The sequence below is a fragment of the Hyperolius riggenbachi genome, chromosome 1 (assembly GCF_040937935.1).
Source record: "Hyperolius riggenbachi isolate aHypRig1 chromosome 1, aHypRig1.pri, whole genome shotgun sequence".
Lineage (NCBI taxonomy): Eukaryota > Metazoa > Chordata > Amphibia > Anura > Hyperoliidae > Hyperolius > Hyperolius riggenbachi.
In genome coordinates this window covers 647,369,442-647,389,732 of record NC_090646.1, presented here as the reverse complement: position 1 = coordinate 647,389,732, position 20,291 = coordinate 647,369,442, and the positions used below count along the sequence as shown (strand labels likewise).

The window sequence follows — 20,291 nt, the reverse complement described above, 5'->3', positions numbered from 1 at the left end:
ATATATTTTTTAATAACGAAAGCTGAATGAGTCCAGCTTCTTGCCTTTGTTGTGCAATTCAAACCATTTAGTGTGAGGTCACACAAACGTATCATGGTAGCAAGCTGCTACTAAGATCCCATCATACACCTCTCTGTCTGGTCTCCAGGCCTTCATAGAAAACTGATGTATGCTGCTTCCCGCCCCCTCCTCCCGCTCTGCCACCTGTGATGAGCAGGTCAATGAACTCGCTGTGAGCTACAAGGTGCTACAAGGTGCCAATGAGTTCAGAATCAGGTGCGAGAAGTCTGAGGCGGAGATGTAGCGGCTGTGAAGAGGCTCTTCTAGGAACTCGCTGAGAACTCATTACCTAGAAGAGAGAACTGATAAGAGGAGGAAACAGTCTGCCGGGATGAGTCACTTCAGATACATTCTCTGGAAGGTGGTAGGACTTGTGCTAAGATCTCTTCTAACCTCACCGCTAGAGAACGTCATGATGTCCAAAGTCCACCTGTCATGTGAACATGCCATTGCTAACCATGTTCTGAACATGTTCTGTCACTAAGACTTCCTGAATCACGGAGACTAACACTCTCACCTGCTACTGTTAAGAGTCCTGGGTTCAATTCCTGACCTAGTTGTTTTAATGAAGTCACCGGAAACAGAATCTACATCTGATAAACATCCACAGCAGTCGCTCTTAACCTTTTTACCCTGGTGGAACCCCTCAAATATTTGCATCTTAGGGAACTCCTGTATAAGAAAAGGGAGGGGGGGGATTTATTGTGCAGGTGGCATGCTTTTTAAAAGAAAGTATGGCTAAAGACTATCAACTGTAACAGCCACCTTGTTTAGGCCCAATTCCATGATCCTTTTCTACAGTCCAAGGGCGGGTGTCCACCTAGAGACAGTAAAGGAGAAGAGAGCAGCGGGCACATGCTACAACTGCTGGGATGGGAGCTACCTATACTGGGGGCACCTATACCTGGACATTGGAGGCACCTAACCCTGGCTACCTATACTGGGGCACCTTATCACTGGCTACCTATACTGGAGTCACCTCTCCCTGGCTACCTATACTTGGGGCACCTATCCATGACTAACTATACTGGGGGCATCCTGGATGAGAAAGCCTGGTCTACAGATACAAGTGCTAAAAAGGGGTCCACACTGACTGAGGGCAGGTCTGTGTAGGAGGCAAGGAAGGATTAAGATGAAGTGGGCCCCAAGACTACTACCGTCCCTTCAGGCGCATTTCATCTTAATCCCTCTTTGGCTCCCCATTATAGTCTTTCTGGTAAGCTGAGGAGGAGGTGGTGGTGGGGTCAAAAAAGGTGGCACCCACTAGGCCCCAGGCACCTGCCTAGGTTGCCTTGTGGATGATCCTGCTCTGGTAGGCACAGCAATAGGCCCAGCTATGCCTCAAAAGAAAGGACCACATAGGTAGCTTTCGGGCTGTTTTTTTGATCCAGCACCTTGGAGTTGCACATGGTGTGTGAGCTCACAACTGCATCATGTTGGGGTTGAAGCACCACCTTCTAAGAAGAGGTCTTTGTCCGGCCATAATATCAGTTGGCACAGACGGTGGAGGAGAATCACCTTGGCGCCTTGATTCTGTAAAGTGGCCTTTTGGTTTTTCAGCTGCACTTTCGCCTTGGATTATGTTACTGGCAAGATCTTTCAGAATTAATTTTTAAATTCTGAATACCTGGCTTTTCCAACAGCAATATTGTGGCATGCCCCTGCTGCCCATTCTCACCCCTACAATGTGTACACAGGCCCGTATATTTGCGCATCCTGTTTCCAGGAAGAGAACGTCTCCAAATCACAAAGCATACTGCAGTAGTAGTGGAGAAAACCGCTGATTTTACCGATCATAAGCCAGCCCTTGACAACCCTTATTGTTTTGGGTTCAGTGGAGTCTTTTGAGTGTTATTCAATTGGGGGTGTCTGCTTTACTTGGTGAAGGGTCTATCTGTCCTGTTGCATTCTGTTGTCAATTGATTTTACATATACACCGTAGCTGCCTGGAATTTTTTTTATTTATGAACTACTAGGGCTTATGTTTGGAGTAGAGCTTATATTTCAAGCATCCTGAAAAATCATGCTAGGGCTTATTTTCAGGAAAACAGGGTATTAATTTGCTTAAAAAGTCCACTGGAATCCACATGGGCCCATAGAAACACTTTTACCGTGATCCTTTTGGTAGCTGTCACAATCGTTATTATTATTTAGTATTTATATAGGCCAATTTTAGGGGGAGCCAATTAACTTATCTGTATGTTTTTGGAATGTGGGAGGAAACCGGAGTGCCCGGAGGAAACCCACGCAGACACGGAGAGAACATACAAACTCTTTGCAGATAGTGCCCTGGCTGGGATTCGAACCAGGGACCCAGCACTGCAAGGCGAGAGAGCTAACCACTACGCCACCGTGCTGCCCTTCACCAAAGTGATCCTCCCATCATGAAGTTTAAGAGTCTTGCTGAGGGCCACTTACCTTTAACTTGAGACCCACCAGTGATACATAAAGTTAGGTCCATAAATATTTTGACAGAGAACTTTTTTCCAATTTTGGGTCTGTACATTCTAGGATTTTTTTTCCTGGTTTGGCAGCTTAAGGATGGCTTCTTTCATCTGCATGGAAAGCTTCTTTGACCGCATGTTGTCTGTTTACAGCAAAATCTTCCACATGCAAGCACCACACCTCAAATCAACTCCGGACCTTTTATCTGCTTAACTGATAATGATATAATGATGGACTTGCCCACACCTGCCCAAGAAATAGCCTTTGAGTCAATTGTCCAATTACTTTCTCACATTTTTATGCAATTGTTTTGTTCTCCCTACTGAAGTAAAGCTGAAAGTCTGCACTTCAACTGCATCTGAGTTGTTTCATTTAAAATGTATTGGAATTTACAGAATCAAAATTAAAAAAGTTGTATCTGTTCAAATCTTTATGGACCTAACTGTACTTCCAGTTTGTGACACAATGACCAAGTCTATTAGAAACAATGACATGTCTCATCCAGCTGTCATGTCAACGTAGTCACGCATTATCTTCTCCGAAACACTCACTGGAGCCCTCGCAAACTCAACAAACTCCTTCCAACCACACTGCACACAACTCACACATTTCTGCACAAAGCAGGACAAAGGCTACACAGGATTTGGAAATATAATTTTATTATAATTTACAGAGTAGACCTGACAAGTAACATCAATGGGGGTGGCAGTGCGTACAACAATTCAGAGGACGACTCTCTTTGGAGTTGTAATGAGAAGCAGAGACCAGAGGTCCCCAGCGAGCTGATACCAGCCCTGTGTCAGTTGTGCTCGCTGAGGGACAAATATGGTTCAGCAAAAGTAAGCCGACACCTCAATCCAAAAACAGAAGTCCTTATTTAAAGCAAATGCAATTAACAAACCCAAAAACTTTAGTATGAAAAACTCATCAGTAACACTGACGTCAGGCAAGGAAACCGAACAAAACAAATACCGATTATTTCAATCATGCGTGGACAGCTGCTGTCCGTCATAAAAAGTCCTGGGCCCATATGCAATTCACTTTTTCTCCTGGGTGATATTTTCACAGCTTCTCATAAAATGCCTTTTAAACCACCAGCAAGCAAGAAAATATTCAAAATAATGTTGATAGTACTTTTTCATTTACTTTTTGGTACTTTTTCAATTGTAAAATGCTGAAAAGTTATTTTAAAGAGAATATGAAAATGTTCCCCTAGAAGAATTATGGGCCCGGTGTCCAAAGTGTAGCCTTCGTGGGTAAAAAAAAAAAAAAAGGTCAGAAACGTTTTTGGAAATAGATATTTAAAGAGAGACTGAAGTGTAAAAAAAATCCTCTTTGGTAGTAATGCCAGAGCTGAAACGCCGCATCCCCGCGGCACAACAAGGTTTTAACCCCCCCAAATCCTGGGGCAAAAATCCATGACTTTCAAGGTCATGGATTTTGCTGCCCGGGGAAGGCAGAGCTTTGGGCTGTAGTCCAGTCAATCTGCACTGATTGCCGCCTCTCCCCGCCCCACTCAGTGAAAGAAGGATGAAAGGGGCGGAAGGAGGCGGAGATCCGCACAGATTGACGCAAGTAGAGGCAAAGCTACTGCCCAAAGCTCTGCCTCTACACAGAAGCGATACCCAAATCTCCCTGGGGGATTTCGAGGGGATTAAGACCTCATTGTGCCATGGGAATGCGGCGGTTCAGCTATGACATTATTGCTGAAGATGACTCCAAGGTAAAAACAGGACTTCAGAGTCTCTTTAATGAGTAGCAACAAGGATGAAGATGGTTGCATTTGTGAACAGTCCCAATGGCTAACATTAAGTGGCCAACAGTGGCAAGTCCAACAGACAATGTAAGGTGGGCAACAGTGACCAGGCCCAATTGGTAACCAAAAACGATGAAAAAGACTAAATGAGCCACTTTAAAAGGCCAACTAAATCAAAGTCCATTGTACACTTCAATTGGTCACGTTAAGTCCAATAAGCAATCTTAACTAGCTAACTGTTAGCAAGCCCAGTGACCAAATTAAACGAGTCTCACTCATCAAACTATCTCAGGCAAGAATGACCTGGTTGTCTATTGTCTAACGCAGTCAATCAGGTTCTTTTTTGTGAAAAGCACTAATGAAACCTATTGGAAGTAAATGTATTCCTGATGAATGAGGTATAGTTCAGGTATCCCAAATAAAGCCGTTGAACCATCATTGCTGCTACCTTCATCTTTGCTGCTACCTTCCTATTCGGTGATCTATTAATACTATAAAGCACAGATCGTGCAAGAAGATAAAGCTGCTGATCTATTATTTCCCACAATCCCCTGCTAGAGTCAACATGGAGCAAGGTTGGTGAAATCATATAACTACCCTTTAGGAGGAGAAAGTTTCTGAACCATCATACTGGCTACCTTTGAATTCCCATAATCCACTGCAATTGTAAACTTGGAGATGGCATTGCTCTAACCACTCAACTAGAACAACTGTCAACTACAGACGCTGCAGTGATTTAATCCCTATGCCTCAGTTCCCTCTAGCCAAGGACGCAAGTCCGCACAAAAGGGGCATTTTGGAACTGGGTACAGTAAACCCTCTCTAGCTAAAATAGCCCACTTCCCCAATCTACCGTCACTGACTCCAAGGGTGAGATTTCTGTACCAGAGTTCTCAATTCCATTAACTTGCTGCTGCCAAGACAAGGGAGATTCAACAATCTTCGTTTTTAGAGTCTACTGAGAAGACACAAGGAACTTGTTATCTATAAGCTAAGCCATAGAAGGATGAGGAAAAGCTGAGTTTGGTTAAAGGCCCATATACACGAAAGATTAAAGTCAGCTAAGGCGACCGATAGAATGATCAAATTGGTAGGTTGATCGACCTGCAATATCAAGTAATGTGTGGGAACCCTTAATCTTGGTGGGACCACCTAAGTATTGTGTTATACAGAACCTTCAAAGTTCCACCTTAAGACTGTCTACAGATACGCCGACCTCACGTTGAAAAGGTCTAAGATTCAATATCACAGCTCAACGACTTATTTTGTATGGGAAAGGGAAGTTAAAACGTTATCGATCATTTGTCACGAACACCTGAGCAATACCACCGAGTCGGAATAGTAAATAGCAGCTACTATCCATCGCCTGATACACCCCAAACTCCCCATTATGGTAAACCCTGCCGGCTACATCAACACCACGTCATAAAGCACTGAAAATATGGGGGAACCTACAGCAATCAGAAGAATGCATGCACACCATGCTGCACTATCTCCTCTCCAAATATGAAAATAAATAGGATATATGTATAGATATATACAAGAGCACATCGTGTCCACTTCCCCTTCATTAAACACAAATAGAATCATAATACAATGCAGTACCAATCAGTAAACATCAGAATGAATACAAAAAAAAGGGACGTTTATAATAATGGCTTGGGGGAGGAGTTTGATATGTACAGTAGTTCATCTGAAAATTGTTTTGAATCTGGCTTTACTGTGTTCTGCCACCAGGACTGGAGGAAATAATCAATCTATCAGATCTGACTGCTCAGCAGATAAGAAATAGCCCTACTTGGGATTGATTATCTGGCATAGTTGATCAATTGAATTGACCTCTGCAAGTCTGACTGATAAACATTCAATCTATATCCTCAAGTGAGAGAAAGTATGATCAGATGAGGCAGTATATTATCGTTAAACAAGAAGGGGGGGGGAGGGGGTGTTGGGATCAATGACTGCATAGCCTTGTGAGGCTGTGTTCTCACTTGAGCGTAGAACGGACATTCTTTGTCCATTCTCCGCTCATCGCTAAACTGACAGTGAACGAGCGTTTTTTATTATTATTTTATAAATAGGAGCCGGTCACAGTCATTGCAGTAAGCAGGCCGTACTTCTGTGCAGTCGGCGATAATCCAGGGCAGGCAGGCGGTTCACCCGTATGGCCTACATGTGGCGTTCCCACCCGCTGGCCGTATGTGGGCCGGCGCAAGTGGGAACACAGCCATTCGCTTTGCGTCCTATAGGAGAAAAACGCTTTGCAAATGTATTTTTATAGGGCATTAAATGTATATGGTTAGTCTGAAAGGTGACTGTACTTCTAAAATACATTTTTTCCAAAAATCCCTCCACCTTCAAACTTTTGAACGCTTCTCTCAGAACTAGGGATGATCAATGAGATGCAAACGTTTCTGGAATTATGTAAATTTTTATGCAAATGTATGCAACTGCATATATTTGTATACAATTTGCATAAATTAGCATCAACTCTGAATCATTTTCATATCTGTGATCATCCCTACTCAGAACCTGCTCCTACTGTGTTGTCCCTGAAAGGGTACTGCGGATGGAGCGATCTAAAATCCAGGACTGTTTACATCCAGTGCCAACTATTTGCCCCAGCTGCTGGGTCTAGCTAGCCGTAGTAAGGCCATCTGTTTACTACTCTATAGTGTCAGTCAGGGCTGAGGAGTTAAAGTCAGACCAATTTTAGGGTACCCGGAGTCGGAGGTTTCATAAACTGAGGAGTCAGAGTTGGATGATTTTTTTTACCGATTCCATAGCCCTGACAGGGCTGTGGAGTTGGAGTAATTCTTGGGTACATGAAATCTGTGCTTTTATAAACAGAGTTAAAGTTGGATGATTTTTTTGTACCAACTCTACAGCCCTGGTATCAGCCAATGGCTGGAGGGAGTTATGGTACTGGAGGTAAACCAGTAGAAGTCCCACTAAGCTTCCTGCGCCTGCGGGATTGGATGAAGTGGGATAAGATGCCTACTGCTGCTCTGGGGAAGAGGGGGGGGGGGGGGGGGGGGAGGAGCAGGGTGTGCATTCAGCATAACTTTACCTGGTAACTATCGTCATCTGAGAAGACTATTGCGCAGCAACAGGCCCTAACTTCCCAAATGGAAAAATCCTAAAGGTCTTTAGGAATACAAAGAAACCTGTAGTGAGAGGGGTGTTATGGTGATCAATTGTCACCAATACTTTCTGACTCTCTAACCCAGGCCAAGTACGAAGACCAGTTATGCTGATTCATCCAGATGGACATTTTGCATGCTTGTTCTAGAAGTGACTCAGAAGACTGAAAGTTAAAAATAATTTTTTTCTCAAAAAGTCAGCGCTATTCTAGTTGAGGAGACCCAGCGGGAAACCTCAGAGACCCACAGTTCCTTCCTGCTTACAGCAAATTGGCTGGGTTGACTAATTTGTAAGAAATCAGGGAGCCAGCGGGAAACACTAATGCTAAATTGCACACCCCGACCCTCGTCTGTTGGGTTCGGGCAGAGCGCTTGCTTTGGCTACCTCCTTAGCTTGTACAACTTTACTAAAACTAATTCGGTTGGAGTTGTGGAAAGGGTTTACTGCTGTGTTCCATATTTCTTTCTTAATTAGTGGATGAGACCATATTGCCACAAGCAGGTGGAATCCACACGGGGCCACAGAAACACTGTCATTGCGATCCCTAAGACATCTGTGGTACAGTATGTGGGGAACTGAAAAATAGCATTATTTCTGTTCCAAAAACAGTTAATCAAAAAGAGAATTACAGAAGTCAGCCAAGCAATGGCACCACTATTTTGCTCTTCATTCCCATTTCCTATAAAACTAAAATGTAAAAGACAGGCTGGATACTTAAACGATCGGTATACGGAAAATAAAATGTGATTTTCCGCAGGTCTTGGGAAATATTTGGAGGGAAAAAGGGGTGGGAGTTGTAGAGTAATGTTATGTACACATGCAAGATTTTCAATGCCCAAAATGGGCAGGGAGCCAATTGGCTCATCCTTACATTAAACATGGGTAAATTGTTGCCCAAAGCGACGGCAGAAGATCATTTTGGGTGACATTTAAACTCTGTGAGTAGCTCTGGATGCATGAACATTTATGAAAGGTGTGAACATGCCCTTGAGAGACCTCACAGAAGCAGAGGTCGACAGACAGGTCTGACCAAGCCCATGAGGTCATGAATAGCCAGATATGACTTAAAGAGACTCTGTAACAAATTTTTCAGCCTTAGTTCTTCTATCCTATAAGTTCCTATGCCTGTTCTAAGCTGCTCTGGCTTACTGCAGTCTTTCCTAACTGCACTGTCTCTGTAATAAATCAATGTATCTTTCCTCTGTCCTGTTTGTCGGGCTAAAGCTTGATTGTGTGGAATGTGCAGGGCTGCTTGTGATTGGTAGAAGCGATACACACCCTCTGCAGGCCCCCTGCACAATCTGAATGACTCACACTCTATGCTTAGCTGAGCCTATTAGAAGCTGGTTAGTTTGTTTGTAAACACTGCCTAAAACTGTTAATTACAAGCCAGGATTGCAGCAGAGAGTGGCAGAAACAGCATGGAGGGGCACAGGAGAAAATAATGAATAGAATGGTATGCTTTTTATTGTAAGAATATTAGAGTACAGATTCTCTTTAATGATAGTGGAGAGAGAGGTTGGGATTGAATAGGCTGGTTTTCCTACAGGTTTCAGATACTCTACTGATGAGATTGTAGCACTTCAGTCCCGGCCCTACCTGCCCAAGTCCACTGTTGCTTACACTATGGACAGAGGTGGTGGAACATTACCTTCTCGAAAAGGAAAACAGAGCATCATGGCGAGGTCATCTAACCTGCCCGAAGGTAAAAACAGCATCTTTTATCTCAAGTATCTTATCAATGTCCTGACAGCAGAAACACAGAAGAATGGTGGCCATCAAGCTCTTGTTAGACTGAACTGGTTAGACATTGGGCAGTAGAAAGCAAGGCATCTGGTGGAACCTCATAAAGACAATTAGAAGTCCACTCTGGCCAGCATGAATGGCCATATAGCCGTAACGAAACAATGCTAAAAAAAAAAAAGAAGCCATGACAACTCTATTGCGATGCATAAACTGCCCGGAAAAGCCACCCATATTCAGAAAGGCGTCTCAAACATCGCCCACATGCAGACAACTCATCTCACAGCTTTATTAAAGTAAACTAAACAGGTAAAAGGTTTAATTTTTTTCCCCCTCTTCCGTGGAAATAAAAATATACTCATTTGCATCATATATAATAAAGGAAACAAGTAAATGAAAGAAAATATGGATGCACTAGGTTGTTTGGGATGTAAGGACCCCAGGTGGAAGCATACTGTAAGTCACATGATGTGTACAACCTTAGGACATGACTCCACAAGCCTTGGGGGGCTTCAGAGGTTTCCACACATTGCAGAAGTACGGTGGTGGAAGGCAGTAAGCCCTCCCCAGGCGGAGCCATCAGGCAGAAGGACCCCATCTCTCCAGAGGAGGTGGATCAGCCAGAGTCCATGGTGAAGAGCTGAATGTCCTGGGGGTTCCAGTAAAGGCCCACACCGGAGTTGTACACTAAAGACCAGACGTACGGGATAAAGAACTCCTCCGGCTGTTCCTCTTCTACGTACTTGAACTTCAATTCAGGAAATTTCTGTGGGAAAACACGGCCTGTTATTGTGGAGTTCAGGAAAACAGAACATCAAAACATGCTCAGGAAAGAGATTATGTCAAGAAATGGCATTTGCTTCTGAAGGGAATCCATTGTGCTGGCATTCTATTACTTTTCAGTATGATAAATAAATACTGTATATATTTTACTAATATTATAAATGTGAAAGTTTGGATGTTTGTTACTCAATTATGCAACAATGGCTGAATGGATTTGAATGAAATTTGGCACACACATAGTACATTACCTGGAATAACATATAGGATGCTTTTTATCCCCATAACCAAAAAGTGGGCGGAGACGAATACAAATTTCACTGGGAAAATGTAAACAGCAGCCATTGATACACTGGTAATGGCAGGGTTCTCAAACTTTGCACAGCTGGTCACTGGGTGACTGGGATTAATATTCAGAAATGTGGGTGGTGCCTAAAAAGGCCAATCAAAATTCACCTATTGATTTTCAAGGGGAATATTTAATTGTTGCCATTCATGCACTGTTAATGGCACAAGCCTCAAACCTGGTACAGTTGGTCATTGGGGATAAAATTCAGATAAGGGGGTGGAGCTGCAGCCAATCAGATTTGTTTCATTTCAATGCAAATTACCGTATATTCTGGCGTATAAAATGACTGGGCGTATAAGACGACCCCCAACTTTTCCAGTTAAAATACAGAGTTTGGGATATACTTGCCGTATAAGACTACCCCCTCTTCCAACGCACACCAAATAAATAAAACAAATAGAAAAAAAACTCACAAACTGGTTGTGACTGTATGTGGTACCCAGTATATAACAGTATATAGGTGCTTGACTGGTGGAATTGGTCAACTCTCCCTCTCCCTAAGTAGATTGGTCAGCTCTCCCTGTTTATATCAGAGCGGTATGGAAGAATAGATCACACTGTGCCCATAAAACATTCGTCTTTCCTCACCCTTCTGGCCCGCCCTTGTATCCTATTTACCTCCTTCTCTGCCTCTCAGGTCTCGCACATGTGCGCCTGCGCCTCTTCACTACAGTCCTCAGCAGCGAGATTTGAGAGGCGGTAACAGGATAGAGCTTATACGCCAGGCATCAATGACACCCGGCGTATAAGACGACCCCTGACTTTTCAGAAGTTTTTCAAGGGTTAAAAAGTAGTCTTATACGCAGGAATATACAGTATTGATGCCAAAGACCGCAAAGCTCACAATATAGGTCATGTAATTATGTGTTAGGGATAGAAAAAGTGGGCGCAGCCAACACCAGCCAAATACATACCTGGGCAATGCTGGGTCATCAGCTTTTATATATCTATATCTCTCTCTCTCTCTCATTTTTTATTTTTCAAGTTTACCAGGGGTTTGTGGAATCCTGACAAGATCACATTGGCTGAGAACGAGGACTAGTGAAATAGCTGTACAGAGATCTGTGCATTAACCTCCCTGGCAGTATGATAAATGCGGCTGCGCGGCCGCGGGAGTTTTTTTTTCAAATTAACATGCTTCCCTCCTCCCTGCGGCGTCCCCCCCGTACCTACCGATCGCCGCCGGCACCGCTTGCCCATAAGGAAATCCCGTTCTGAACGGTGAGGGCTTCCCCCGTCGCCATGGCAATGAACGGAGTGACGTCATCGACGTCTCCGACGTCACAGGAAATCCCGATCCACCTCATAGAGCAGCCTGGCCGCGATTGGCCAGGCTGCGCAAGGGGTATGCGGGGGGGGGGGGCCTGTATCGCGGCGGGTAGCGGCGCATCGGCGGCGGCGATCAGACCAAACACGCAGCTAGAAAAGTGCTAGCTGCGTGTTTGAAAAAAAAATTATGTAAATCGGCCCAGCAGGGCCTGAGCGGCACCCTCCGGCGGCTTAACCCGTGTCACACACGGGGCTACCGCCAAGGAGGTTAAATCTGCTGTCAAGCACTGCCTTGAAGAGAAGCTGAAGTGAGAGGGATACGGAGGCTGACATATTTAATTTAATTTTAAACAAAGCACATTGCCTGGCTGTCCTGCTGATCTTCTGGCTCTAGACTTTTAGCCATAGCCCCTGAACAAGCATGCAGATAAGATGTTTCTGATTAGAGTCCGATTGGATTAGCCACATGCTTGTTTTAGGTGTGCGATTCAAACACTACTGAAGCCAAAGAGATCAGCAGGACAGCCAGGCAACTGGTACTGTTTAATAGGAAATAAATATGGCAGCCTCCATATACCTCTCACTTCAAGTTCCCTTTAACATCCCCTCTTAGGGCCCATTCACACTAGAAGCGCTTTTCTGAGCGTTTTTTAAAAATTGCTCCCATTCACTTTCATTAAAATGGTGGTAAAAATCATGAAAATCCCTGCAATTTTTCCTGTGATTTTAATGAAGGTGAATGGGAGCCATTTTAAACAACGCTAACTAATCGCGAAACGCTCAGAAAAGCGCTTCTAGTGTGAATGTGCCCTCAATGTCATTGACTATCCTCTGCAGCAATACAGAGCTAAGGGTGGGATAGGGTTGCTAGTCACATAAACCTGAAACCTGATACACACTTTCAGTTATTGTATATTATATTATTGTATAGTTATGATTGGCCAATCACTGACCAATTTTACCACCTCCATGTAGTATGAATGTCAACAGATATTGACTACTATGAGCAGATTGTGCAGGTAAACCCTCATACTACATGCAGGTGGTAAGATTGAGCATAGCAAGTAACCTGGAGGTATTAGGAAGCCTACATGCAAAATGGGTGCCAGAAATATCAGAAAAAATTACCAATATTCTGATGATCGGTAAATGTTACCAATGTTTCACTATCGCTAAAACTAACCCCATTCGCAGTCCTCCCCCTACCGATGCCGAAGCCTAATTGACCCCTCCCCACTGATGCCTAATCCTAACCAATCCCCCCACCGATACCTAACACCCCTTTCCCCCCAAGATGCTTAACCCTAATGACCCAGCTGATGCATAACCATAACCGATCCCCCACCAATGCCTATTGATTTATTTATTGTATTTATAAAGCGCCAACATATTACGCAGCGCTGGACATAAGTTTAGGTTACAGACAATATTTAGGGGTGACATACAGCAATATGACAATACAGGAATACAAGAAAGACCAGATCACACAGCACAGTATGAGTACAAGGTAATGCTTAGTCAGTCACTGGATGGAGCATGGAGATTAGGCAAGTTAGGTTCACTCAAATGCATAGCATGGGTGCACAGTAATGGAGGTGCATGATCAGGTAGGACACAAGAGGAGGAGGACCCTGCCCAAAGGCTTACAATCTAGAGGGAGAGGTAAGGACACGAGAGGTAGGGGACCAGAGTTCAGCTGCGGGTTTAGAGCAATTGTGAGCGGTGGTAGGCCAGAGTGAAAAGGTGAGTTTTGAGGGCCTTCTTGAAGATGTTGAAGGAGGGGGCTGCCCTAGTGGGTGGAGGTAGGGAGTTCCATAGTGTTGGAGCGGCTCTTCAGAAGTCCTGGAGGCGTGCATGGGACTGGGTGATGCGGGGGGCGGTCAGGCGAAGTTTATTGGAGGAGCGGAGTGAGCGGCTAGGTGTGGATCTCTGAGTAAGATCAGAAATGTAGGTTGGACAGGTTTTGTGGACAGATTTGTAGGTCAGACACAGTATATTGAATCTGATTCTGGACTGGATAGGAAGCCAGTGGAGGGATTCACGGAGGGGAGCCGCCGTGGTGGAGCGATAGGAGGAGTGGATAATTCTGGCTGCCGCAATCATGATGGACTGCAGTGGGGCTGTTCGGGTCATAGGGAGACCAGACAGCAGGGTATTGCAGTAGTCAAGGCAGGAAATTATGAGGACATGGAAGAGGAGTTTGGTGATGGCAGAGGTCAGGAAAGGGCGAATCTTACAGATGTTACGAAGGTGGAAGCTGCAGGACTTTGTGAGGTTTTGGATGTGGGGAGTGAAGGAGAGTGCGGAGTCCAGGGTGGCACCCAGACAGCGGGATTGAGAGGTAGGGCGAATGGTAGTGTGGATAACAGTGACATGCACATCTGGGAGGTTCATGGATGGCCGGGGGTGGGAAGATCATAAATTCTGTTTTGTCTAGATTTAGTTTCAGGAACCTAGCGAACATCCAGGAGGAGTTGGCTGATAGACAGGAGGAGACCTTGTCCATAGTAGTGGTGGATATGTCAGGGGTGTGGAGGTAGATCTGGGTGTCATCTGCATACAGATGATAGTTAAAACCCACGGAGGAGATAACCTTGCCAATGTAGGATGTGTATAGGGAGAACAGTAGGGGACCAAGGACCGAGCCTTGGGGGACTCCCACCGAGAGGTGGTTGGGGGTGGACAAGGACTCATTGAAGGCGGTTGTGAAGGAGTGGTTGGAGAGGTAGGATGAAAGCCAGGTCAGGGCGAGATCATGAATGCCCATGGACTGGAGGAGTAGGGGATGATGATCTGTGTCAAAAGCTGCTGAAAGGTCATGGAGGAGGAGAATGAAGTATTTACCTTCAGCTTTAGCCAAGGCAAGGTCATTGACCACTTTGGTGAGAGCAGTTTCGGTTGAGTGGGCAGGCCGAAAATCCAGATTGCAGTGGGTCTAGCAGTGAGTTGGCATTGAGGTACTGGGTCAGGCGTTTGTGAACCAGACGCTCAAGGAGTTTTGAGGCAAAGGGGAGGAGGGAGATAGGGCAGTAGTTGGAGAATAGCGAGGGGTTGAGGGAGGATTTCTTGAACAGGGGTAGTACAGTGGCCTGCTTGAAATCTGAGGGGAAGGTGCCTGTGGATAGGGAGAGGTTGAACAGGGTATTGAGGACTGGGGCCAAATCCATGAAGTGAGGCTGGAGTAAATCATAAGGGATGGGGTCAAGGGGGGGGGAAGTTGTGGTATGGGAAGTCTGCAGTAGGTGGTTGACTTCCTCAATAGTAGCAGGAGTGAAGGAGGTGAAGGGAGGATAGGGTGGAGGAGGAGCTGGTTGGGAGGGGATGGGAGGTGAAGATTGGATATTTACCAAATATTGGGAACTGTGGAATTTTGGGCACCCCTTTAGTGCCCCCGTTGATATCGGTAAATGAAGACAATTTGGGCACCCACAACGCTCGATAAAATACCAGGCGTCAGGGCTCCCTGCTATGCAAATTGCATCTACAAATAGTGGGCATGTATCTGCAGTTTGCATAGGAGTTGGCCTCGCCTACTATTTTATCGGTGTGCCGCGGGCACCCAAATTCCCGTCATTTACCAATATTAACATGTGGGGGCCCAAACGTCTGTGGCGCTTCCAGCTCCCAAATTCACTCCTTCAGTCGGGTGAGCCTATTCATCACTGAGGTAAGTATATTAGGCAAGTCTATATTTTAATCCCTTTTCCCGCCTCAGATTTATTTCTAGCCTGCATGGACAGGACCGGTACTCTCATGAAGCAAGGTGAAACACTTGCATCAGGAGGCAGAGATTACAGGGCAGCATGTTTGTACTGTGTTTACACTAACAGCATGGAGTCAGAGTAGGAGGCAAAGCGAGAGTAGAAGGTGAGAGGTCATCATTGGGGAAAAAGCAGCTTGTTGTGCTGTGTGAGGAGTCTGACAGTGAGTGAGGGGGGAAGGCAGGAGAGCAGCAGTGTTTCATTTGACTTGCACAGCAGAAGGGAGGAGGTGGCACTGCTGTCCTGATTGAGGAGGAATGGAGTGGCTGTGGGTGAGCAGTGTGTTTGTCACAGACTCACAGCCAGCCAGTGTGCTATTATATTGAGCTGCAGCATGTTTTGTGAGAACATTAAATGAAGCAGAGTAAATTGTCCACATGCTCACAAGTTTGCCTCAGGCAGAAAAAAGTCTAGAACTGGCCCTGTGCATGGATAGGAGCAAAGCTGCAGCAAGCACAGCTCCACAAAGGATTTTTCCTCTGTCTGTGCCTCCTCCTTGTGCAGTGTACACATATGATCCTTCTGGAGCACAGACAGCAGGTGTGTGTCTCTGCAGGTGAACTCCAGTGACCCGGCTCATCCTATCCAGTCTGCAGATCACACTTCCCACTCCTGATAAGAGAGAACTGTCCTTACAGGAAGACACAATGGATGAAAGTCTCTGCAGTCTATAGAGCAGCAGTGCTGGGAAAAGGGAAGAGCATTGTGCTGACTGAATGAGGACAGGGCAGGCCGGAACGGCTGGCTAATGTGACTCCTCTAATAAGGCTCTTGCCATTGATGTTTACCTCCTACTCCACAAACACTGGAACGTAATTCAATAGCTCGTCGCGAAGAATCCCAGAGCGGACAATGGCGCAATCGCCGCGGCGATGAGTGACGAGTCTCTGAAGAATATTGTATTGTCTGTGAGGCTGGCCAGTCAGAGGAACATCCTCCGGCATAAGACAATATGGAGCCCCCTCCTACACACGGCGGTGAACTTTCCATTCTGTGTACCGGCCACCGGAAACACAGAAAGGCATCCCCCCCTGCATTTATGGAGAGACAGGTCCTCAAGTATGGATGCTGCAAGAGACTGCAATACCACTAAGGGTGCCCACACATCAGAAGATGTATGGGCAGATCGACCAAGAGACAGAACTCTCTCTGATCAGATCTGATTGAGGAGTGACTTGTTGCCTGTCCATACACCGCAGACTGATTCCCGGTTGATTGCAGCATGACATTTTTCGGTAATCGGTCTTGTATGCTGCTGCATCCGGACTCCTCTTCCAGGTTTCCAGGTTTGCGCCCGACGTAGTTGCCGAACCTGGAAGAGCAGTCCGGACACAGCAGCGGGCAGCGGAGAGGTTAAGTATTAACGCAGGAGCAAAGGGAGGGGGGTGTTTATATGCGATTAATGCACGCCATTACCACTGCATACCGGTCAAGCATGTCGGCCAGACATCTTGCAGCATGTCCGATCGATACATTCGATCAATTACAGTCCGAAATTGGTTGCATATTTGATCGGGCATGCTTTAGGCAGCAAAGATTTGCATCCAATTCGATAATAATTATCGGATGGTCAATCAGCTTAAGGGTGCCCATACATTTTGCTGGCCAATTGACCTAAATTCGATCATTTTAACTGACTGATCTTTCAGTCAATTTCCATCCGAAATTAGTCGAAAGGATTGATCGGGTTTGCTGGAAAATCTCTGTCGCAAGGGCTTGATTGAGTGTGCGGCAGTAACAGTGTTCAATCTCTTGACGACCGATGGACTCCGGCTGGTTGTCTCCACCCCCTAGCATGCCCGTGTTGAAGGCTCAGCTGTCCGCTGGCACGACTCCTGACCTTCTCAGCCGGTGTTCGGTACCACCACCGCGTGACGCCGACGCATTTGCATTGCCGTCAGTATTTCTTGTTAGAGGCACTCGCAGTGATGCCGGACACCAGAGGAGGCCATAGGAAGAACCTGCGGACAGGTGAGACTTCAACACTCACAATGAGCAAGCAGATGAGGCGGCACACATATACAGTTGGTGGGGTAGCAGCAACATCGCTAAGATGACCTTCAATACATGTAATGCCAAAATCTACTGGAAATGGATATGCTGTGTGTGGGCAGGCAATAGACCCCTCTCTGATCAGATTTGATCAGAGAGGGATGTATCTAACAGCTGATTTGATGGCAGATCAAGTGATGTATGGCCATCTTAACAGTACGTAATGCAACCTTACCCCTCATCACATATGCAGCCAACCTATACAAGCTTTATTTAAAGGTCACCTGAAGTGAGAGGTATATGGAGGCTGCCATATTTGTTTTCTTTCAAGCAATCCCAGTTGCCTGGCAGTCCTGCTGATCACCTTTCTCTAATGCTTTTAGCCATAGACCAGGTGTTTCTGACATTATTGTCAGATCCGACAAGATTAGCTGCATGCTTGTTTCTGGTGTGATTCAGACACCATTGCAGCCAAATAGACTAGCAGTAGCAGGGCTGCCAGGCAACTGGTATAGTTTAAAAGGAAATAACTATGGCAGCCTCCATATTCTTCATATTAAATTCAGTTGTCTTTTAAAGATCATTGCCAGATCTACATGTCAGACATGAAAGAAAGTGGTGGGTCCTTTTCTGACTTTTCTGTAACATCTGTTTCCATCGTGAGCTTCCATATAAGAAGACGGGCAGTGATTCGCTGATGTGCTGCTGATCTGCAATGTCCAGTCAGCAGGTCTTGGCTTGTCTGCACTTCTTATGCTAGATACACACGGTGCGTTCCTGCACTCAATGCCCCGCTCGATTCCCGGCCGCTCGATTATTTCCGAGCATTTCGATGATTGTTAGGTCGGCTCTCATGCAAAGTATGTCAAATCGATCTAATGATCCATCGAAACGGGAATCGGACATGTTGGAAATAATCGAGCGGCCGGGAATCGACAGGAATCGAGTGCGGGAACGCACCGTGTGGATCCAGCATTAAAAAAAGCAGTGGTGCTCAGCAAGATTTTGGATATCTGAACTACCCAGATAATCCGAACTTTTTCCACTATCCGAACTTTGAATAGAAATTCGGATATTTTTAAAAATCCGACTAGACTATCCGAGCAAAGTCAGATTCCACATCTGAAATCCAGGCGGATAGTTAGTTCAGATATCTGAGCAGAAGCCAAAATCACCTTCAATGGTAAAAATTCCTTTTGAAGGCATCCAGGCCGAGAGAGAGACAGAGAATCCAGCCGGATATTGGGTTCGGATATCAGAGTTTACTCGGATACCAAAAAGTTTGGATTCAGATATCCGATTCGGATCCGGATATCTGGGTATCCGGATCAATTCGGATTTTGAAAAGGGGTATCCGAGCACTCCTGTAAAAAAAACTTCTTCAATAGCTTGGTTCTCTTATCTGACCCGTCTAATCCCACGGGAATCACAGGGCTGACTGGACAAAAGCTAGCCATACACATATAGATGGCCACCCAATGTGGCAAAATGATCGATCCTGATGCGATAGGAATATGGTCAGAGAGGAATCGATTTCTACCACACACAACATATTGATAGCTAGATTTCAGCAGGGTTTCAATCTCGGGTCAAAGGCCCCAAAAATTTGATTAAATTGGAAATGCTGGGGCAATACCTTTCTGGCAGATTCGATCAGAGTGATTGAATCTGCTCGGAATCAAACGGGAAAATCGTTAAGGGCCCTTTTTCACTAGCAGCGTTTTGCAATCCGATTCTGACAGCTTGTGGATTGCAAAACGCTAGGCACAGTTTAACCATCGGAAACCACTGCAAGCGTTTCCATTAGTGTGATCTGTTTGCGTCACCATTTTCTCCCGAGCGCAGGCGTCATCCTGCTGTGTTTCCTGAGCGATGGAGCGCCTATACTTTGTAGAGGAGTGCAGGAAATTTGCATAGCAATCACAGCGTTATGCGATTTTACCTTTTTTTCCCTGGTGCAAATTGCAAACGCACCGCACTACACCTGACAGATCGCAATGGAATTGGTGTAGTGGATATTGGGAAGAAACTGGATCGCATCCCAGCGTGTTTCTTAGTGGAAAAGGACCCTGCGTTCACCTTTACATACAAATTCTTCGGCAAGGAGGGCATTCCACACATACCATATTTCCTTTGTGTATTTCCCTTTTTCCTGAACTTCAGATGTCACCACCACCAGTCTCCGTAACGGACAAACGGTGACTATTCGGTGTGAGACTGACAGCGGGAGTTTGACGATGCCCAGTGACGTTGATGAAGTACAGTTAAGAGGTTTGGTCACCGGGCTCCAGTGATGCGGCCGCGGCCAACGCTTAAGCTGGCCTCCTGCGTGCTGTCACACAGTGAAAAGGTAATAGCGTTTGATCACAGGCAGATTGGAAAGAGCAGCTTCGGAATGAAAGGCTCTTTTAACCTGCTGCCAATCCGCTAAGCCCAGGATCTGTAACCTGCAGCCATAAAACCTCACGGGCCTCGGCCAGCAGTCAGAAGTGGTTGCTGAGTGAAGGACAGCAGTGTCCATCTCCAGGGTATGGATGGAGCGACGCATGGGGTAGGGGGTGACTCTGGGAACAGCGCTAACACAGGGGCACGCAGCAGTGCTACCAGTAATCGGAAATGTAGAAGTGGGACTGAATCCATTAACAGAAATTGAGCATGAAACTAAAGCCCCATACAGATGCTAAATTACTGAAACAGCCACCACTGATTATTTCAGGTGATAGTTTGAAAGCAATTGCTGCAAAGACAAATCGGCGCAGGAGTGACGTCGTAAGGGAAAAAAAAAACTCAGTTGTAGCATTCCCCCATGTCATCGGGAGTTGCTGTACACACGCTGGATTCTTGGAAAATGATCAGATTGACTTGTAATAGTTAGTGAGCAAATAAAGGAGAGACATTTCTCTGCTCTCCCCTTGGATACAGCAGAAACCTTTCTGCCTTGTTTACACAGCTTAGTACAGCTCAACACAATCTGATAGTTCTGACAGCAATG

At 45.6% G+C, this 20,291-nt stretch overlaps 1 protein-coding gene across 2 annotated transcripts in view; it reads right to left on the bottom strand.

The window, feature by feature from the left end:
• Positions 1-3,147: 3,147 nt before the first annotated feature.
• The window catches only part of DYM (dymeclin), a 467,753-nt gene continuing 450,609 nt past the window's right edge, over positions 3,148-20,291 (bottom strand). For both annotated transcript variants that reach the window (XM_068251379.1, XM_068251381.1), the window contains one exon: positions 3,148-9,914. In XM_068251379.1, the coding sequence (XP_068107480.1) occupies positions 9,765-9,914 (150 nt within the window). In that variant the 3' untranslated portion in view covers positions 3,148-9,764. The remainder of the gene's footprint in view (positions 9,915-20,291) is intronic.